General features: G+C 45.7%; 1 protein-coding gene across 2 annotated transcripts in view; it reads right to left on the bottom strand.

The window, feature by feature from the left end:
* Positions 1-20,057, bottom strand: part of LRGUK (leucine rich repeats and guanylate kinase domain containing) — a 55,181-nt gene that overhangs the window by 9,368 nt on the left and 25,756 nt on the right. For both annotated transcript variants that reach the window (XM_082238808.1, XM_082238809.1), the window contains exons 11-17: positions 19,823-19,942; positions 15,162-15,258; positions 11,339-11,452; positions 9,270-9,471; positions 7,725-7,841; positions 4,226-4,383; positions 1,512-1,600 (exon numbers count right to left, since the gene is read on the bottom strand). In XM_082238808.1, coding sequence (XP_082094934.1) covers positions 1,512-1,600; positions 4,226-4,383; positions 7,725-7,841; positions 9,270-9,471; positions 11,339-11,452; positions 15,162-15,258; positions 19,823-19,942 — 897 coding nt within the window. The remainder of the gene's footprint in view (positions 1-1,511; positions 1,601-4,225; positions 4,384-7,724; positions 7,842-9,269; positions 9,472-11,338; positions 11,453-15,161; positions 15,259-19,822; positions 19,943-20,057) is intronic.

Genomic DNA, 20,057 nt, shown 5'->3' with positions numbered 1-20,057 from the left:
CCCCCCAAGAGCTCAGCCAGGGAAAGGAGAAAGAGGGAAAAGGCAGAGATCTATTGAGGCTTTTTGCAATTACTTTTCAGAGAGACGGACTTCCTCTCTGACCCCCAACGTTCACAAAGAGCGTTCCAATCAACCAAAGTCTCGGGGAAAACAAATTCAAAGCAAGAGCAGCTTTTCTGAGTAAGAGAGCTCATCAAAAACTGGCTGTATTTCGCGCCTGCTAGGTTTTGCACCAAAAGGAAGCTAAATTTGGCAACAGGTATAAGTCAGCCAGGAATGGATGGCTGAGTCAGTTTTGGTTTCTCTGTTTCCTATTTTGCTAGACCGAAGGAGTATCTCCACACCCATCGTTCTACCCAGACACTGAGGTCCAGCACCGAGGGCCTTCTGGCGGTTCCCTCATTGCAAGAAGCCAAGTTACAGGGAACCAGGCAGAGGGCCTTCTCGGTAGTGGCGCCCTCCCTGAGGAACGCCCTCCCACCAGATATCAAAGAGAACAAGTACCAGACTTTTAGAAGACATCTGAAGGCAGCCCTGTTTAGGGAAGCTTTTAATGTTTGATGTATTACAGTATTTTAATGTTCTGTTGGAAGCCGCCCAGAGTGTCTGGGGAAGCCCAGCCAGATGGACGGGGTATAATTTATTTTATTATTATTATTATTATTATTATTATTATTATTATTATTATTATTATTTTGCCAGTCCTAAATTCAGTTCTCCACATTCCTGTAGCAATTTGTGATTTTAAAAAAAATATTATTCATGAAAACTTGTCAGCATTTTAGTACAAATTTGTTTCAACACACCCATTTTTAGTTGCCGTTTTCTCTAATATACAGATTTTGGCAAGCAATTCCCCATAACGTGTGTGTGTGTGTGTGTGTGTGTGTTTTAACTTCACTAATAAATGTATTTTTGTACATATTGTTTTACTGGAAAACGGCATTGCAGAATTCGGATAAGTGCATATTTTGAAGGGCGGTTGCGTGTTGGTCCACCTATTGCATTTAGAAAGTGCAGATCAGATAGTTTCTCATGAAAATGAATTTGTCCTGCATCCCTCCTGATGAAATGTAGCCCTCTTCCCAAGCGAGAAATGTAACCAACACAGAGAGCGGCTGGGGCAACCCAGTCAGATGGGTGAGGTACAAATGAATTGTTGTTGTTAATACAATTGCTATTATTGATAATTATTGTTGTTATTTCTGAATACATCTTTTAAGAAATCAAATCCCATCACAAGTTTTGTCCTTCATGTGTTCTGAAACATATTTGGAAAACAAGCTGTTTATTGCCTGCAAAAACCTTGGCGGGATCAAGACTTCAGCACCTCCGACGAAAGTGGTCGGGAATTAAGAGTGCAGAGCGTGGGCTTGGGGTGTGTGGCTGCCAAGCTCCCCAGTCAATGAGCATAAATACTTTACTTCCTGGTTTCTTAGAGCTCTGGGATCATGGAAGAAGCCTCCTTCCCGCTCCAGCTCATTGCAGCCCCTTCGAGTGCCTTTCCTTACCTCTGAAACAGCTGGCTATAGGAACTCACAGCCTTCCCTGTCAGTCCCTGCTTGGCCGTCTGCTGCCGCCTCTGAAGAGAAGCCTCCTCCTGAAAAAGAAGCACAATCAACTTAGAATCATATAATTGTAGAGGTAACCCCAGGGGTCATCTAGTACGACCCCCTGCCGTGCAGGAATCACAGGTAACTTGTTAGAATAAAACTTTGGAGGGGCTGCAAAACAGCAGAGAAGCCCCTCTCTGCCTAAAACCAGAGAGAGAGAGCAAGGAGGAAAGACCTGTTTCTGGGTGAGAGGGGGCTTACACAAAATCAATCCTTGAACACGGAAACCTAGGATATCAGGGCGATGGCTAATCAGCAGCTCTGTTCCCTAACACCTAAATTTCTGTGTGGAGGGATTTATTTATTTATTGTATTCAGTGGTACCTCGGGTTACAGATGCTTCAGGTTACATACGCTTCAGGTTACAGACTCCGCTAACCCAGAAATAGTACCTCGGGTTAAGAACTTTGCTTCAGGATGAGAACAGAAATTGTGCTCTGGTGGCACGGCGGCAGCAGGAGGCCCCATTAGCTAAAGTGGTGCTTCAGGTTAAGAACAGCTTCAGGTTAAGAACAGACCTCCGGAACGAATTAAGTACTTAACCCGAGGTACCACTGTATTTAGTTATTTTTAAAATATTTCTAGGCTGTCATTTTTGGCGGTGCTAATCACAATGTTTGATTGCTTAATGTTTGATGCTGTTGTTGCTCGGAGGACCCTCCGGTGGTCCTCTCACTGCGAGAAGTGAAGTTGGAGGGAACCAGGCACAGGGCCTTCTTGGTAGTTGCGCCCTCCCTGTGGAACACCCTCCCACCAGATGCCAAGGAGCTAAACAAGCACACAACTTTTAGAAAACATCTGAAGGCAGCCCTGTATCGGGAAGTCTTTATGTGCTACTGTTGTTTTAATTTGTTGGAAGCCGCCCAGAGCAGATGGGGTAACCCAGTCAGATTGGCAGCGTATCAATCATAAATTATTATTATAATTATTATGTTCAAGGTATGGGTAAGGGGTGGGGGCAGTTGCCATCCCTATCCCTACCTCTCTCCAGAGAAACGAAAGCCTTTTGCTAATTGGTGGGTAACGGATCGGTTTCCGGCTTCTCTTCTCCATCTGGAACTCAAACTCCAGAAAACTGGGGAACAAATCTTCTAAGCAATAAGGCATGATGGTAATAATTCCATAGCTGCCATGCCTGCTGAGCTCAGATACAGCATTATTACACACCATCATTCTAGAACCTCAGTGTGTGTTTATGTTTGTGTGTGTGTGTTTTTAAAAAACAGCTTCCATTGGATTTCCAACTCCTTCCAGCTGTCATACGGGGAGGATTAGTTGCACAGGAATATATAGGAAGCTGGCAAATAATGGATCATTTATCCTTGTAGCTCAACACTGACTACTCTGATGGGCTGTGGCTCTCTAAGTCCGAGACAGAGTTGTTGTTTTTTACCATCACTTTTTTTACTTGATCCTTTCAACTAGAGGGGGAATGACTGAACCTGGGACCTCTCTCATCAGAATGCTACAAGTCGAGGTCATCCAAGGAAACAGGATGTCAGCGGATTCAGGGCAGATAGCAGGCGTGGTACTCCTTCGCACAGTGTGCAGTTAAAGCCACGTGCACAAAAACATTAAACTACATATGGAAATATTAGAATACAGGAAGGAAACTTTAAAGGGAAAAACTGAGGCAGAGTTAAAAGTCATTTTTAAAATAAATTTCCATTCATTTTTTATAATTTGACATTATAATATATTTTTTTATAATTTGACATCATTCAATTCACTTTCAATATAATAATTCCTTACATTTTGGCTTCCCATCCTTACGTCCGGGATGTTCCTATTGTATTCCTTTATCTGCTGCCATAACTGCCATTTATTTTCTATTGTAACTTATATTACAATCATTTATTTATTCTCCTTTCCTTGTCTCTTATTCAAATCCTGCTCACGATTTCGTTTGGCTATAGTTTTCTCTCAAATAGGACAGGTATAAAATTCTAATATAGTGAGATATAAAGGTCTGGGAGCGGGCCTTTAGGTCTTTTAAAAGACACCTGAGCATCGTCAGTGTTGGCACTTGCCAAAGCTCAGGGAGAATTTAGAGACACTGCAGCAGAAAAGCCCTCTCTCCTGTGGCCGCTGATTGCCACTTCCATGGGCTGCAACACGAGCAGAATCAGCTGGCTGTAATGATCATGTAGGGAACCCTTGGTGTAAGTAAGACTTTGGATATGATTAATCATAAGGGACGCGGGTGGCGCTGTGGGTTAAACCACAGAGCCTAGGACTTGCCGATCAGAAGGTCGACGGTTCGAATCCCTGCGACGGGGTGAGCTCCCGTTGCTCGGTCCCTGCTCCTGCCAACCTAGCAGTTTGAAAGCACGTCAAAGTGCAAGTAGATAAATAGGTACGGCTCCGGCAGGAAGGTAAACGGCATTGCTGTGTGCTGCTCTGGTTCGCCAGAAGCGGCTTAGTCATGCTGGCCACATGACCCAGAAGCTGTACGCCGGCTCCCTTGGCCAATAAAGTGAGATGAGTGCCGAAACCCCAGACTGGACCTAATGGTCAGGGGTCCCTTTATCTTTACCTTTAATCATAGTCTCTCTCTCTCTCTCTCTCTCTCTCTCTCTCTCTCTCTCTCTCTCATACACACACACACTTACCACTGGTGTTTTCTCTGCTGAAAGTCTGGCCGATATGACGGCAGAGTAATTTTTGGCCGATGAGTCCAAAAACTCAGCGGGGGTGGGCGATGGCGCTACCCCATCGGTTCCTTTGACGGAGGCTGTTTTCGGAGGCACTGTGAGCATCCCGTTTGGAACTGAGAAAGAGAAGGTGAGCTCACTTAGCCTGGCCAACGGAATCGGCAGAAAGGCCAGTGGGAATTAAGGAGTTCTGGGGACTTGCCATTCTTGAGAAAGCACGTCATCGAAGACGACACCCACCTCCGGGCCTCTCGGCCTGTTCTAGAATCCCCCTGCAGCAGGGAAGGTGGGGGGGTCTGTGTGGCCCTTCAGTTGCTATGGGACTGCAGGACCCATCAGCCACTGCAGCTAGGGATGATGGGAGTTGTAGTCCAGCGACACCTGGAGGGTCCCAGGGTCCCCACCTAAGCTATACAACTTCTCTCTCTCTCTCTCTCTCTCTCTCTCTCTCTCTCTCTCTCTCTGCTTCCCTCCAAGAAATGGAGAAGGGGAATGGAGCCCAGGGTTAAGAACGTTGCTTGCTCTGTTCTAAAATGGCTAATGAAGTTCAGCCTAGAATGCAGAATCTAGTAGGTTTTCATAAACACCCTCAAGGGTTATCTACTGGGTTTTCCCCCTCATGGGAATGGGTTTTCAGCTTAGCTCAGGCCCTCTTGACTTCCTGGGCCCCAGAAAGCTCTCCGTGGACCCACAAGGTTTTCGGCGAAAGCCCTATTAAAAAGACCAGGAACTGTGAATAAATGTGCGAATGGGCCTTGCGCAGGAAAATGGCATTTCTGAACATCATTTAGGATTGTTGTTCCCAGACCCAAAATATGTTTTGGGCTGGAGCTGGCCAAGGGCAACAATTATGGCACCTCCATCACTCTGCTTGAATGCCACTTCCACCCACAGCTGCCTCTTTGCTCTCTGTCCATTAGCAAAAGCTCACGGATGTCTGTTCATTTGAAGAAGAAGATTTTTAATAGCTTCCCATTATATCAAACATCCAATCTCCCCCTATTACGATCTTACTGCAAATGTTCATACTAAAGAGTCAACCTTGAGGCAAGATTTCGCCCCCTCCTTCCTAAACAAACAAATAAACAATTTCCCCTCATCCATAAGGAAAGAGCAATCTCCCCCCCAAAATACGATCATTACTTTAATTCGGAACACCTACAAATGAAACTCTAAATGAATTTAATGGAGCGTAGTAAATTTCAAAGTTACTTTTATGGATGGTGGAATTGCCCAAACTCAGAGCTCATAATGAAGTTGCTGTGGCTGACGAAGAAATGCAAATTGACAGGACGGCAAAGACATTAGAGGCCATTAAGAGCTCCTGCAAGGAATATCAGATGGTTTATGGCACAACATAAAATGATAAGGGGGAGGAGGGCTCCTTTTTAACTCCTCTGCCCTCCTTAATCATTGGATCCACCAAGGAAGCAAGAAAGAAAAAAAAAGAAAGAAAGAAAGAAAGAAAGAAAGAAAGAAAGAGCCTTTCACGTTTTGTGAACTTTTGGCTCACATGCCCAAAGGCCTCTGTTGAAGGTGACTTTCTGCTGAGCACTTGGCAGGTTAAATTAAGAGAGGTGGCAGAGAAGCTTTCAATTGGATGTGTGGGGGTCAGGAAGCCAGCAGGTTCGTAATTATGAGCATTGAGACAAGGATAGCAAGGGCGTATGACAGCTATTCTGAGAGGCCAAAGTGCCACAGGGCAAAACACACGCAGCAGAGACAGCTGGAGACATACTCCTCATGTACAGGTGTTTGATGCTGATGCTGGGAGTCTCTGAGCCAAGATGGGCAAGCTGGAGTGCTTGGTCTCACAACAAGATATAGCAAGCCTAATAGAAACCTGGTGGGATGGAGAGAACAAATTGATACAAATTCTATAGGAAGGATCAGGTCTAGGTGGTGTCTGTCTGTACATCAAAGAGGATCTGGAGTCCAATAAGATAAAAATCCTCAAGAGGCAGACTCCTCCATGGAGTCGCTGTGGGTGGCGATCTCAGGTGAGAAGAACTATTTAGTGCTGAACAAAATGCATTTTGAGATGGAGAATGAGATCAAACACGCATTAGGCAGGAAAAGTGCTCTAGAAATGGGTGAGCTCAATTTCCCACAAATGGACTTGATATACAAGCACCCAGAAGAGGTAACATTTCTAGATAGCCCAGAATACCTGGGCATGAAACCGATCAGAGGGGCAGTGATCCTGGACGTAATGCTATACAAATGCCAACTTGAAAGCCAAATGGCTGGCAAGCCTAGCACAGGACCTCCTCTTTCAATGATGAGTGCAAATGTTTGCGTGGAACAAGCTGTTGTTGTTTAGTTGTCTAGTCGTGTCCGACTCTTCGTGACCCCCTGGACCAGAGCACGCCAGGCACTTCTGTCTTCCACTGCCTCCCGCAGTTTGGTCAAACTCATGCTGGTAGCTTTGAGAACACTATCCAACCATCTCGTCCTCTGTCGTCCCCTTCTCCTTGTGCCCTCCATCTTTCCCAACATCAGGGTCTTTTCCAGGGAGTCTTCTCTTCTCATGAGGTGGCCAAAGTCTTGGAGCCTCAGCTTCATGATCTGTCCTTCCAGTGAGCACTCAGGGCTGATTTCCTTCAGAATGGAGAGGTTGGATCTTCTTGCGGTCCATGGGACTCTCAAGAGTCTCCTCCAGCACCATAATCCAAAAGCATCAATTCTTCAGCGATCAGCCTTCTTTATGGTCCAGCTCTCACTTCCATACTACTGGGAAAACCATAGCTTTTACTATACTGACCTTTGTTGGCAAGGTGATGTCTTTACTTTTTAAGATGCTGTCTAGGTTTGTCATTGCTTTTCTCCCAAGAAGCAGGCGTCTTTTAATTTCGTGGCTGCTGTCACCATCTGCAGTGATCATGGAGCCCAAGAAAGCAAAATTTCTCACTGCCTCCATTTCTTCCCCTTCTATTTGCCAGGAGGTGATGGGACCAGTGGCCATGATCTTAGTTTTTTCGATGTTGAGCTTCAGACCATATTTTGCGCTCTCCTCTTTCACCCTCAATAAAAGGTTCTTTAATTCCTCCTCACTTTCTGCCATCAAGGTTGTGTCATCAGCATATCTGAGGTTGCTGACATTTCTTCCGGCAATCTTAATTCCGGTTTGGGAGCAGGGAGACAATATACAGCCTTGTTGAGCTCCTTTCCCCTTCATGGATCACTGCCTTGTCGTGGCGAAGGAGCTTGAATAACTCAGAGAAGCTATGAACTATGCCGAACAGGGCATCCAAGATGAACAGGTCATATTGGAGAGTTTTGACCAAACGTGATCCACCTGGAGGAGGAACCGGCAAGCCACTCCAGTATCCCTGCCAAGAAAACTCCATGGACAAAGACAACAGGTGGAACAAGCTATCTGTGGCAAATTCCCATTTCGCTTCCCGGAAGCAACACAACTGTCAGGCCACACCTGGGGGGATCTGCAATGCCATACCTGAAAGGAGATTGGTGTCCGATGCGGAACCTCTGACCTCGGTTTCCGACGGCTGCTTTATCCCCAGGAACTCCTCAATGAGTTTGCTCAGATTGGTGAATGCTTCGTCAAAATCGTCTGAACGTGAAGGGATGCACATATGGAGAGAAAGAAAAGAATTAACATGGCCAAATCCTGGAAGACCTTCAGTCGTGACAATTTGGATTGCTGACATTCTAGAAAGTGGCAAATTGCCCTTCTTGAAAAGGTATCTCATAAACTAAAAGTAGCTAAAGGGCAGAATTTGCATGACCATATTTAATTGCTAAATGGCATGGTTTTATTTCTTATAGTATATATTATTTCTTATATTAAGGTGCCCAGTCACTTGGCACCACCAGTATATGCAAACTTCTGGCTCATCTAAGACTTTATAGAATCTTTATTCTCAGTAGTTATGGAACTCACAGATAGACAATACTTTTATTCTTCATATATTGTTTGAAAAGGGAATTATATGTATGAGTCAATTCTTTATCCTTTTGGAGCTGCACCGTAACTTTGTAATTTTGTCCTTCCGGGCTATGACGCTTCATCATTATTACATTTATTTATTTATATCCCACCTTTCCCCCAAATTGAGGCTCAAGGCAGATTACAGATTAAAAATACAAAACGCAGATCCAATAGAAAAACAAACTAAAAACATTAAAAAGATAGTCATTAAAAAGTAATTAAACACTAACAGAATTGAAACCATGTCTGTCTATCAAGATCCATGAAAAATGCTGATATTCCTTGTGTTAAAAAGTTTGAACTTTTTAGCAAAATCAGTGCAATATTAAATACGAGAGAGAGAGACAGAAGTATCGCCTATGGCAGAGATCACTCCATTTCTTTAGGCTTGTGGGCACATCTGGATTTTTGACTAAGTGTTGTGGGCACCAGCTACTCTGGTAACTTCTCCCCCACCCCCCAGATACAGAGATCCCCCCCCCCAGATACAGAGAATGAATGTTCAGGCAATTTATCTTGTCGTGTCCCCCCCATCACATGGATGTTGGCGCATGTCTTGGCAATCTCCTTTAACCCCATGAGCATCTTGTGTAGGATGGGAAAGTTAGGAATAATAATAATAATAATAATTTATTTATACCCCGCCCATCTGGCTGGGCTTCCCCAGCCACTCTGGGCGGCTTCCAAAAAATGATTAAAATACTGTAATACATCAAACATTAAAAGCTTCCCTAAACTGAGCTGCCTTCAGATGTCTTCTAAAAGTCTGGTAGTTGTTGTTCTGTTTGACATCTGGTGGGAGGGCGTTCCACAGGACGGGTGCCACTACCGAGAAGGCCCTCTGCCTGGTTCCCTGTAACTTGGCTTCTCGCAGTGAGGGAACCGTCAGAAGGCCCTCGGTGCTGTTAGTTAGGCGAGTTAGGAGTGCTTGTTATGACAGTTTGGATGGACTGCGCAAACTCTGCTTTTTCCATTTGACTGCCTTCCCAGGAAGACTGCAGCGCTACCTTGCCAGTAGAGGAGACTTGGGTTCCAAAGGGATGGACTCACCAACATTGATGACCGCGTCAAAGAACCCTGGGAAGTCCTGGTTCAGTTGGATGTACATGTCCACCCTGCGGACTGCTTCTTCGATCTCTGCCCTAATGAACAGCCCCATCCGTCGCAGCTGGGCCCCGTATCTCTCCTTGTTCACTGGGATCAGTAGGATGTACCGAGGTTGGAAGTAGGAATTCTTCAAGCTTCTAACACCCTTTAAAAAACAGAGGTACTCGGTTATCATTCACTTCAAGGCTTCACAGGCCTTGGCTGAAGTTGTTAAATCACACACAGTACCCCAGATTGACGCAAAGGCTGTAAGGACTGTTTAACCAGTAGAGTCGTACCTTGGTTCTCAAACGCCTTGTGACTTGAACGTTTTGGCTCCCGAATGCCGCAACCCCGGAAATGAGTCCTGTGGTTTGCAAACGTTTTTTTGGAAGCCAAACTTCTGACGCTGCTTCCGATTGAATGCAGGAAGCTCCTGCAGCCAATCGGAAGCTGCGTCTTGGTTTGCGAATATTTTCGGAAGTTGAACGGACTTCCGGAATGGATTCCATTCAAGAACCAAGGTACAACTGAACTGTCAAGACTGGATTCTCCGGATTTTAGGTGCAGAGCCAGCAGTCTGGATTGTGGGCATCTCTCAGTTGAGAGATTGATCGGGCATCTGATTAACTTCTTATCAGAGGACAGGTCCCCTTACACCTCTGAAAAAACGGCCTGTTTTGGAGCAACAATTTTAAGGCGAAAATATTGTGGAATGCTAAATTAAATTGTTCAGGGGAGCACTCTTATCCTACAGAATGCCTGGCTTTAATAATTATTTTAACTGTGTAATGTATTTTATTCTGATTTATGTATCTTGTCTTTTTTTCCCAATGCCTTCGGCTGCACAAATAAGTAATATTCATTTGTTAAACGGATCTTAAACCTCTTTAGTGGGGCAGTGAAGCAAGGAGTAGGGAAATTATTTCAGCTCAAACGAGGTTCTTGCTTTGAGTTCATGTTTCTGGGGAAAAAAGCATCTAATTAATAACTTAGCTATTGATTATATAACTAACAATTAACTTATTATATAACTCTACCATTCTATGATTCAATGAACCACAGCTTTGGATCTAGCGCTTGACACAGGCCCAGCTCTTGGTTTATGATAAAAACATACTGTATTTTTCCATGTATAAGACAATAGTTTTTCCTTAAAAATAATAGGCAAAAATTGTGGGTCATCTTATACACGGACAGCAGAGGGGGGAACGGGCGATTGGTGTCAGCAGTCAGCAGGAGATTGCCAGCGGCGATTGGGCGTGTGATTGGTTGCTGCGGCAAGGCCTGCTGACGATTGGCTGTGGCTGTGGTAATTGGACGTTGATATACTGTATTGACAAGTGGTTTCATCGAGTTCACAGATGGGTTTTTGGTGGCGAGCGTGCAGACGATTGTTGGATTGTTGGCTGCGGTGATGCGTGCAATTTGCTGTAGAGCAACTGGCGGTGGTGACCCCCCCTAAAAAGCTCAATAACTTTGAGCAATCCCCCTAAAAAAAATTTAGTTGTGGTCCCAAAAATTAGGGGTCGTCTTATACATGGGGGCATGTTATACATGGAAAAATACGGTAATTACACGGACTTTGCTATGGCTTAAGGTGCTTCCATCCCCATCGTTACCTCTATTTCCATATGAATGCAGGTTGCAGGGTGGCGCTGTGGGCTAAAGCCTCAACGCCTAGGGCTTGCCGATCGAAAGGTCGGCGGTTCGAATCCCCGCGGCGGGGTGCGCTCCCGCTGTTCGGTCCCAGCGCCTGCCCACCTAGCAGTTCGAAAGCACCCCCGGGGGCAAGTAGATAAATAGGTACCGCTTACCAGCGGGAAGGTAAACGGCGTTCCGTGTGCGGCTCTGGCTCGCCAGAGCAGCGATGTCACGCTGGCCACGTGACCCGGAAGTGTCCCCGGACAGCGCTGGCCCCCGGCCAATAAATGTGAGATGGGCGCACAAACCCCACAGTCTGTCAAGACTGGCCCGTTCGGGCAGGGGTACCTTTACCTTTACCTTTAAGGTGCTTCCATCCCCATCGTTACCTCTATTTCCATATGAATGCAGGTTGCAAGTCCCTCCCTAGCGATGGACTCGATTGTGTCCCGGCCCATTCCGTAGTAGAAGCCGCTGTACTTAAAAGTTGCAATGAATTTCCCCTGGAATGAAAAGAATGAAGCCTGGGCAACAAGAAAGAACAAGAGGAAAGCTCTCGCCAGAAACTATAATCTAGATCCCAGAATCTAATACTCTGACATGCCGCTCCTCACCTCAGGTACATGGCAGCTTGATCTCTCCTGCTGTAGGCAGGAAATGTAGGGTTGACGCATGTGCTGACTAGGAGCTTGTGCAAAAGGGTGGGTGAGTGTCAGGGAACTGACATCAGAGCGAGAGGCGAAGGGGAGGCTCACAGATGATGCTGGCGAAGGACCCAGCAGCAGGGGGAGAAGCAGCTCAGTGGAGGGGGAAGCTAATCAGCGCAACACCAGGGAGAAAGGGGGGCAGATGGGTGAATCGGAGAGAGGGCTCCAGGACTCTTCACTGGATATCAGTGAGGAGAGCCCAGGTCCGCCGCTGCCCACGCCCTCCCTGCGCAGAAGACTCCCGCGCAGTGAGAGGAGGAGGAGACTGGGTGTCAAACAACTTTTATGTTGGAAGAGGTTCAAGAAACGCCCACTGACGGATTCTGCCAGCGACTGAGGCAGCTGCAATGAGCAAGGGCTGTGCAGTCAGAAAGGTTTAACAAGGCAAATCAGCCTAGAGAGGCACCAGTTTACGCACGAGTAACTCATAGCCATTACAGTGAGAGATGGAACTATGAACCAGAAGACCCCACCATCAAAGTATTTATCTTCTTCTCCAGCAGGTCCCAGGATGGGTTATAGCAATGGGAGGACCGAAATAAATATGGGAGAAGCAATTCCGACGTACCCCTGAATTTATCTCCTGCTTCTAAAAACAGCAAGGCGGTATTGGTCATGCTGTGAACATTGCAATGCACTTGATAAATACTATAGTGATGTTGTCGTTAATTTCATTGACAGAAGTTCCAGCCCATCTGGGACACTAAGGTTGGATTTGCATGTTAGGAGGAAGCACTGGTTATTGGCACACAAAAAATAGGATAATTGCGTCGGGCTTCCTAATTCAGCCCAGGTGGGGATGATGGGAGTTGCAGTCCAAAAATACCCGGAGGGTGTCAGGTTGATGAAGACTCTTCTACCCCAGTTATCCCACCAGTCTTCTAACCACAAAAAGCCAGACATGAAAAGTGATGGAAAACTGCACTTCTGGGAAACGTTCACAGTGACAACAGCTAGCTGGCAGTGCCATGCAAAGTCTGTGCGAACAGATGGGGACGGATGCTCACGGAAGAGGCAAAGTTGTATAACCTCGTCCCAAGTTTTGTGCAAGCATATCGGCAGGCTTGCTCAATAAACAGCCCATCTGGGTGCTCCCCACGCAAGAGAAGCTCTCCTGTGGCGACGAGATGTGTCAGCTCAGCCTACGGGCACTTCTCCACAGGGAAGTCACATGAATTTCCCCTTCGCACGCTACCCTAGGAGTGCCATGAAAGACGGCCCATTTGTGCTCCTTCCTCCAGCACTTTTTCAAGACGCACTATCTGAGAACCGCACAGTGGAAAGACAAAATTCCCTTTGGCCGGGATCACAAAAAAAGAATGCCACATCAGGTCGGGTTCTCAAGTCCAGCATTCAGTTTATTTGCTTTGTTTTATTTAGTTATTGCACTCATACAGCACCTTTTCCTCCAAGCAGCTCAAGGTAGAGAGCACGGTTCTTCCCCTTTGTCATTTTATCACAACAACCTACTGGGAGGTAGGTTAGGCTGAGAGACTGAACCAAGGTCACTCAGTGAGCTTCATGACTAAGTGGGGATTTGAACTCTGGTCTCCCAGGCCCCGGGACTCAGGTGGCACTGTGGGTTAAACCACAGAGCCTAGGACTTGCCAATCAGAAGGTCGGCGGTTCGAATCCCCGCGACGGGGTGAGCTCCCGTTGCTCGGTCCCTGCTCCTGCCAACCTAGCAGTTCGAAAGCACGTCAAAGTGCAAGTAGATAAATAGGTACCACTCCGGCGGGAAGGTAAACGGCATTTCCCTGCACTGCTCTGGTTCGCCAGAAGTGGCTTAGTCATGCTGGCCACATGACCCGGAAGCTGTACGCCGGCTCCATCGGCCAATAAAGCGAGATGAGCGCCGCAACCCCAGAGTCGGTCACAACTGGACCTAATGGTCAGGGGTCCCTTTACCTTTACCTCCCAGGTCCCAGTCTGACACTCTGGACTCTGACAGTCTGACCACCACTGGCTCTAAGCATCAGCCAGGCACATGATCTTGGAAACCTCACAAAGCAGAGCATAAAGATCACAAGCAGCAGCCCATCTGGCTTGGGTGCAAGAAGCACTTTTACGACTTGACCAGAGGCTACTCTGCTGAACAATGAGGTGAACCAGCATTTTCTGGGAGGACAGAACGCATTAAAAAAAAGATTAAAAGCTCAGATTTGTTGCTCGTGTGCATAACCCTCTCACAGAATGAAGAGAATGGCACCCTTTGAAAGTGAGCTTGAGGCTCTTCAGCAATTAAGGAACAGCTAGAGAGATTAAAAACTATTCAGTACATGTTGACCACAGCAAGCTATGGCAAGTTCTTAAAGAAATGGGAGTGCCTGATCACCTCATCTGCCTCCTGAGAAATCTCTATGCGGGACAAGAAGCTACAGTTAGAACTGGATATGGAACAACTGATTGGTTCAAAATTGGGAAAGGAGTACGGCAAGGCTGTATATTGTCTCCCTGCTTATTTAACTTACATGCAGAATTCATCATGCGAAAGGCTGGGCTGGATGAATCTCAAGCCGGAATTAAGATCGCCGGAAGAAATATCAACAACCTCAGATATGCAGATGACACAACCTTGATGGCAGAAAGTGAGGAGGAATTAAAGAACCTATTAATGAGGGTGAAAGAGGAGAGTGCAAAATATGGTCTGAAGCTCAACATCGAAAAAACTAAGATCATGGCCACTGGTCCCATCACCTCCTGGCAAATAGAAGGGGAAGAAATGGAGGCAGGGAGAGATTTTACTTTCTTGGGTTCCATGATTACTGCAGATGCTGACAGCAGTCATGAAATTAAAAGATGCCTGCTTATTGGGAGAAAAGCAATGACAAACCTATACAGCATCTTAAAAAGCAGAGACATCACCTTGCCAAAAAAGGTCCGTATAGTTCAAACTATGGTTTTCCCAGTAGTGATGTATGGAAGTGAGAGCTGGACCATAAAGAAGGCTGATCGCTGAAGAATTGATGCTTTTGGATTATGGTGCTGGAGGAGACTCTTGAGAGTCCCATGGGCTGCAAGAAGATCAAACCTATTCATTCTGAAGGAAATCAGCCCTGAGTGCTCACTGGAAGTACAGATCCTGAAGCTGAGGCTCCAATACTTTGGCCACCTCATGAGAAGAGAAGACTCCCTGGAAAAGACCCTAATGCTGGGAAAGATGAAGGGCACAAGGAGAAGGGGACGACAGAGGACGAGATGGTGGGACAGTGTTCTCAAAGCTAACAGTATGAGTTTGACCAAACTGCGGGAGGCAGTGGAAGACAGGAGTGCCCGGTGTGCTCTGGTCCAGGGGGTCACGCAGAGTCAGACACGACTAAATGACTAAACAATAACAACATGTTTTTGGCAGGCAAGTTAAACAAACGGTCCCACGGGTCGTTTTTTCCTCCAATAGCTCAAGCCTCAATGGATTTCCGCACCCTCACCCTTTAGCGTGATCTGTGATGAGCTGCCAGGCATCCTTCCCTCAAGCGAAAGCAGGGCAAATCAGCTCGTGCCTTACCATGGTCACCATTTTGTCAAACTCCTCCTGGGAAACAAAATAGTAATCTAATCTGTTTTCTTCTCCAAAATAAGCAGTCCTCGTGGTGTGGCAGGGACTGAAAGATAAGCCGGACAGAAAACAGAATAAGCAAGTGAAGGGAGATGACACTGTTAAAGAGCTCGAGGACAATCTAGTGCACATTTACTCAGGACAGGAGTAAATCCTATTGATCTCAGCATGCATAGTGTTAGGCTGTAAAGTATGTGTGTTTGTGTATGTATATATATATATTTACATATGAACATAGCAAAGGTTGATAAAGTTATAAATGCGGTGGAGACAGAAATCTACCCCCTTCAGATGATTGGCAGTAAATCCAGGACAGAGAAAAGATAGCCACACAATGCATCTTATACAACAGAAATTAATACTTAGAATTTATTGGACTCCATTACATTTGTATAGAAAAGGACTGTCTAATGCAGGCATAGGCATACTCGGCCCCCCCAGATGTTTAGGGACTACAACTCCCATCATCCCTACCTAACAGGACCAGTGGCCAGGGATGATGGGAGTTGTAGTCCCAAAACATCTGGAGGGCCGAGTTTGCCTACGCCTGGTCTAATGCAGTTCTTTGTTGGAGATGTAATAAGGATAATGGCTCCTTGAAACATATGTTCTTACACTTTCCTGTACTAAGTTTTGGGGGAATGTGTTTGGCTGCATGAATATGACTACACAGAAAAACTTTAAAAAATTCAGTGGAAAATATTCTTTTGAATTTTACACCTATTGGTATAAACAAAAGTTGACAACTGGGCAACAAAAGTGGATTCTACACGTTCTAACTGTGGCCAAAAGACTGGTGTTGATGAACTGGAAGAACACAGATTTTGGACTGAGGACATGACAGCACTCACTGTTTCACACACTGATGCTAGATGCAGCCAACAGGCCACATTGCAGAGTAAATTAACAAAAGGAATCAGAGAAGAGACATCATCCATGTGAATTATGGGAGAAGGGAACTCGGAGAGTGATGCTTAGGGTTAGAATTTGGCAGGTGTGTGTATGTGTGTGTATGTGTGCATGTTTTTCTGTTTTACAAGTACAGAGCATGTCCCTCCCTATTTACATCTGTGAAATGTTGAGTGGTGTGTGATTCTCCCACGTCCTTCAGATGTTATAGTGCCTGTGGGGGAGACCTAAAAATGCCAGCCAACCCTGCCACAACAACACTCCAGGGAAAGGGATTCAGGAACCATCTTATTCAATAACTGTGTCAAATGAGAACCGTATGAGGCACGTGGACCCTATAAAGCTGAAACTTCAAAGGCGTGATTTTCTCAGCAATTTTTATAAATATACACATCTCAAAAGGTCAGTCCTGGGCACTGACCAGATGTTTTGAATGGCCTTCTTTTTTAAAAAAAACTTATGTTACAAGCTCCTTTTAACAGCAAGGTCATGTTTACATTTGAAGTTGCCCAGTATCTTCCATAAAATACAGTTTTAACAAGTGGCATGTTGAAAATTCTAAAAGCAGCAAACGAAAGCTACAGAAACCTCCTCTGAATAATAAAAATGCAGCTTTGCTTTATGGTAGTAATTTTCTGCTCTGCTAAGACTGCTTTGCTCTCTGTTCTTCACGTGCATGATGCTTATGAGGGAATAAAATATAAAATAAAACACAACAAGGCTCTTGGAAAACTGAAGGTGTTTGGAAAATCCCCAGCAGTTTTCAATTACTGGGAAATTCCAGCCAGGCTTTTCAAACTGTGTAATTTATTTAATATGTATTGTATTTGATGTCTCTCCCCACCCACTACTCCCTTTCAGCCAGGAGATTTATTTCAAAGTCTTTGATTTACAATACACTGAAACCTCCATTGTGCTCAGGTCCTGCTTCCAGGCTTCCCGTGGGCACTGTGAGAACGGGATGCTGGACTAGAGAGGCCACTAGCCTGATCCAGCAAAACTCTTCTTATGTTCTTGGGAAGATGGAAGCTGCAGTTCAAGAGCATCTGCAAGTCACCAGGCTTGCTAATCTTGACATAAGATGACTCTCAGGGACCCTGACAACACTACAATTCTACGATTCTATGACATACCGGTAGGAAAGTATGTGCTTTAAGGTCTAAGAAGGTCTAAGGTCTATTTACGGGACCGTCTCTCCTGGTCTGCCCCACAGAGGACCTTAAGGTCCATGAATAACCATAGTTTAGAGGTCCCGGGCCCTAAGGAAGTCAGATTATCCTCCACCAGGGCCTTCTCAGTGATGGCTCCGACCTGGTGGAATGCTCTGCCCCATGAGACCAGGGCCCTGCAGGATTTAACTTCCTTCCGCAGGGCCTGAAAGAAAGAGCTATTCCGCTTGGCTTTCAGTTTGAACTTAGCCTGATCTTTTATTCCCCTTCCTTCCCTCCCCTTTTTATGAAGATTACCCGCTCTGGGATCCCACAGCTAATTCTCCCCATGTCTCCTCGCTGGCCCAAATAGGACTAATTTAGCCAGCTAGCCCTGGTGATTATCTAATGTTTATTGGATGGATTTCCCCCCTAAATTGATTATTGAATTCTGAATTTATTGTTATTCATGTATTTTCCTGTATTTTATAAGAGGCAGAGGAAGTGCAAGGAACAGGCTTGCTTTCTGAAAGGTCCCATAAAGAACCCGAGTGGCAGGGATTCCAAGATGTGCATGAGCGAGCAGTGAAATTTACACCGAAATCCACTGTATCTTTTCCTTACATCGGAAACGGTAAATAATATTGTATTCAACTACATCTTTGGCTTTCCCTTCTGTTCAGGCCATCAGTCCAATGCTGCGATACAGTGGTACCTCAGGTTACATACGCTTCAGGTTACAGATGCTTCAGGTTACAGACTCCGCTAACCCGGAAATAGTACCTCAGGTTAAGAACTTCAGGTTGAGAACAGAAATCGTGCTCCGGCGGCGCGGTGGCAGCGGGAAGCCCCATTAGCTAAAGTGGTGCTTCAGGTTAAGAACAGTTTCAGGTTAAGAATGGACCTCCGGAACGAATTAAGTACTTAACCCGAGGTACCACTGTATTTGGAAAGCCAACACAAATCCTGGACAGACTCTCTGGACTGCCATGAAACCCTACCCTGGGATTAGAGCCGGCATTATACAAATACAAGATGCCATGCGCTGAACATGAATGGGGTCAGGTTCTGTAGCTAAGCCATGAAATGAATGTCTAGGTGTACATATATTTGCAGCGGTGACTGGACAGCTCAATGCAGTTTGCGAGTGGCTAAGTCCATCACACGCGGGTGGTGCTGTGGGTTAAACCACTGAGCCTAGGACTTGCCGATCAGAAGGTTGGCGGTTCGAATCCCCACGATGGGGTGAGCTCCCGTTGCTCTGTCCCTGCTCCTGCCAACCTAGCAGTTCGAAAGCACATCAAAGTGCAAGTAGATAAACAGGTACCACTCCGGCAGGAAGGTAAACAGCATTTCCGTGCACTGCTCTGGTTCGCCAGAAGCGGCTTAGTCATGCTGGCCACATGACCCGGAAGCTGTATGCCGGCTCCCTCGGCCAATAAAGCGAGATGAGCGCCGCAACCCCAGAGTCGGTCACAACTGGACCTGATGGTCAGGGGTCCCTTTACCTTTACTTAAGTCCATCACAACCAATTAAACCAGTGGCAAGGAACCTCTGGCCCACCAACCTAATGAATCAGGGCAGCAGCCCTTAGCATTTGGTCTATGAGGTCAACCCACAGGAACCAGTCCTACACTGGGCATCATATATTATGTCAGGTCAGAGGCAATAGAAGAAGTTGCTCCCTGCTGAAAGTGGGGTTTTCAGACACTGTCAATCATTTACTTAATCAGCGGTGCCTTCAAAGCCCTTTGATTTCAAACTGGGCAGGCAAAGTAAAGCATGTCACCTGGTGTCAATGTGACATCAAATGATTGACTGATGGGTGGTCCCTGCCCACCTGTCAAAATGACCCACGGGGGGCTGGAGGAACCAGCTGGGAATGGTTTCGCACTGCTCAATTAAACCTTTCCCCCCTGATTAACTTAATCTATGTGGTTATTTTACCAAACGCTCAATATAGCTGCCTTTTGGCTATTTTGAACAAAAAGCAAGATAACTCACAATTTTATAAGTATGTAGTTACTGTTCATTGTTAAGAAGAAAGGTCATTTTAGACCCAGCCACCCCGTCCTTTTAGAGCAACACAGCAGAACTAAAATAGCTTCAAAAAAGAGAGAGCATTTAACTCCATTAAAATTTGCACTCAGAAATTAAAACTGGCCTCTGACAATCAAACTTCTAAATACTTAGAAGTCAGTCCCACCCAATTAAACAGTGGTACGAAAGCAGCCACAATGTACTGATTAAAGCTTGCATTCCTACAATTAACATCAATCTGTGTTTAGTCCACAGCGAGATGGAAAGTATCTGATTTGGATACGTTGCAGGAAAAGAACCCTACAAACCAGATGATTTCTCCCCTGAATTTGATGGGGAGGGCAATATAAGATGATAAGAAGAAAATAAAAGGGAGAAACTAAAACTGGTAGAACAGAGAAGGGCATAATTGCCTTCCATAAAGCTTTTTTTAATCTTTCTGAGAAAACCTGCCTTGTTTTATTTCCAGCAAGTCTCCAAGGACATCGTGAACGTTTATGGACCAGAGGTACCTGTATCTGAAATAGTTGTTGAATTTTCTGCAGAGCCTGTGGCAAAGTTCTCGCTTCCAGCAGGCCAGGGGTCCGGTCAACACCAGAATGGGATAGGGAGCGTCGAGGCTGGGTAAGGTGCTGCACAGAGAGAAGGAAAAAGATGCCGCCATTAACCTTCTCACAGGAATTCAGATGCGATACACAATATACACAGCCCCCGTCTAGGTATCTCCTAACCCAGGCATCACCAAAC

This window comes from Podarcis vaucheri, assembly GCF_965113315.1.
Source record: "Podarcis vaucheri genome assembly, chromosome: 10".
Classification (NCBI taxonomy): domain Eukaryota; kingdom Metazoa; phylum Chordata; class Lepidosauria; order Squamata; family Lacertidae; genus Podarcis; species Podarcis vaucheri.
Note: the sequence above shows the minus strand (reverse complement) of the source record. Positions and strands in the feature narration are given on the sequence as shown.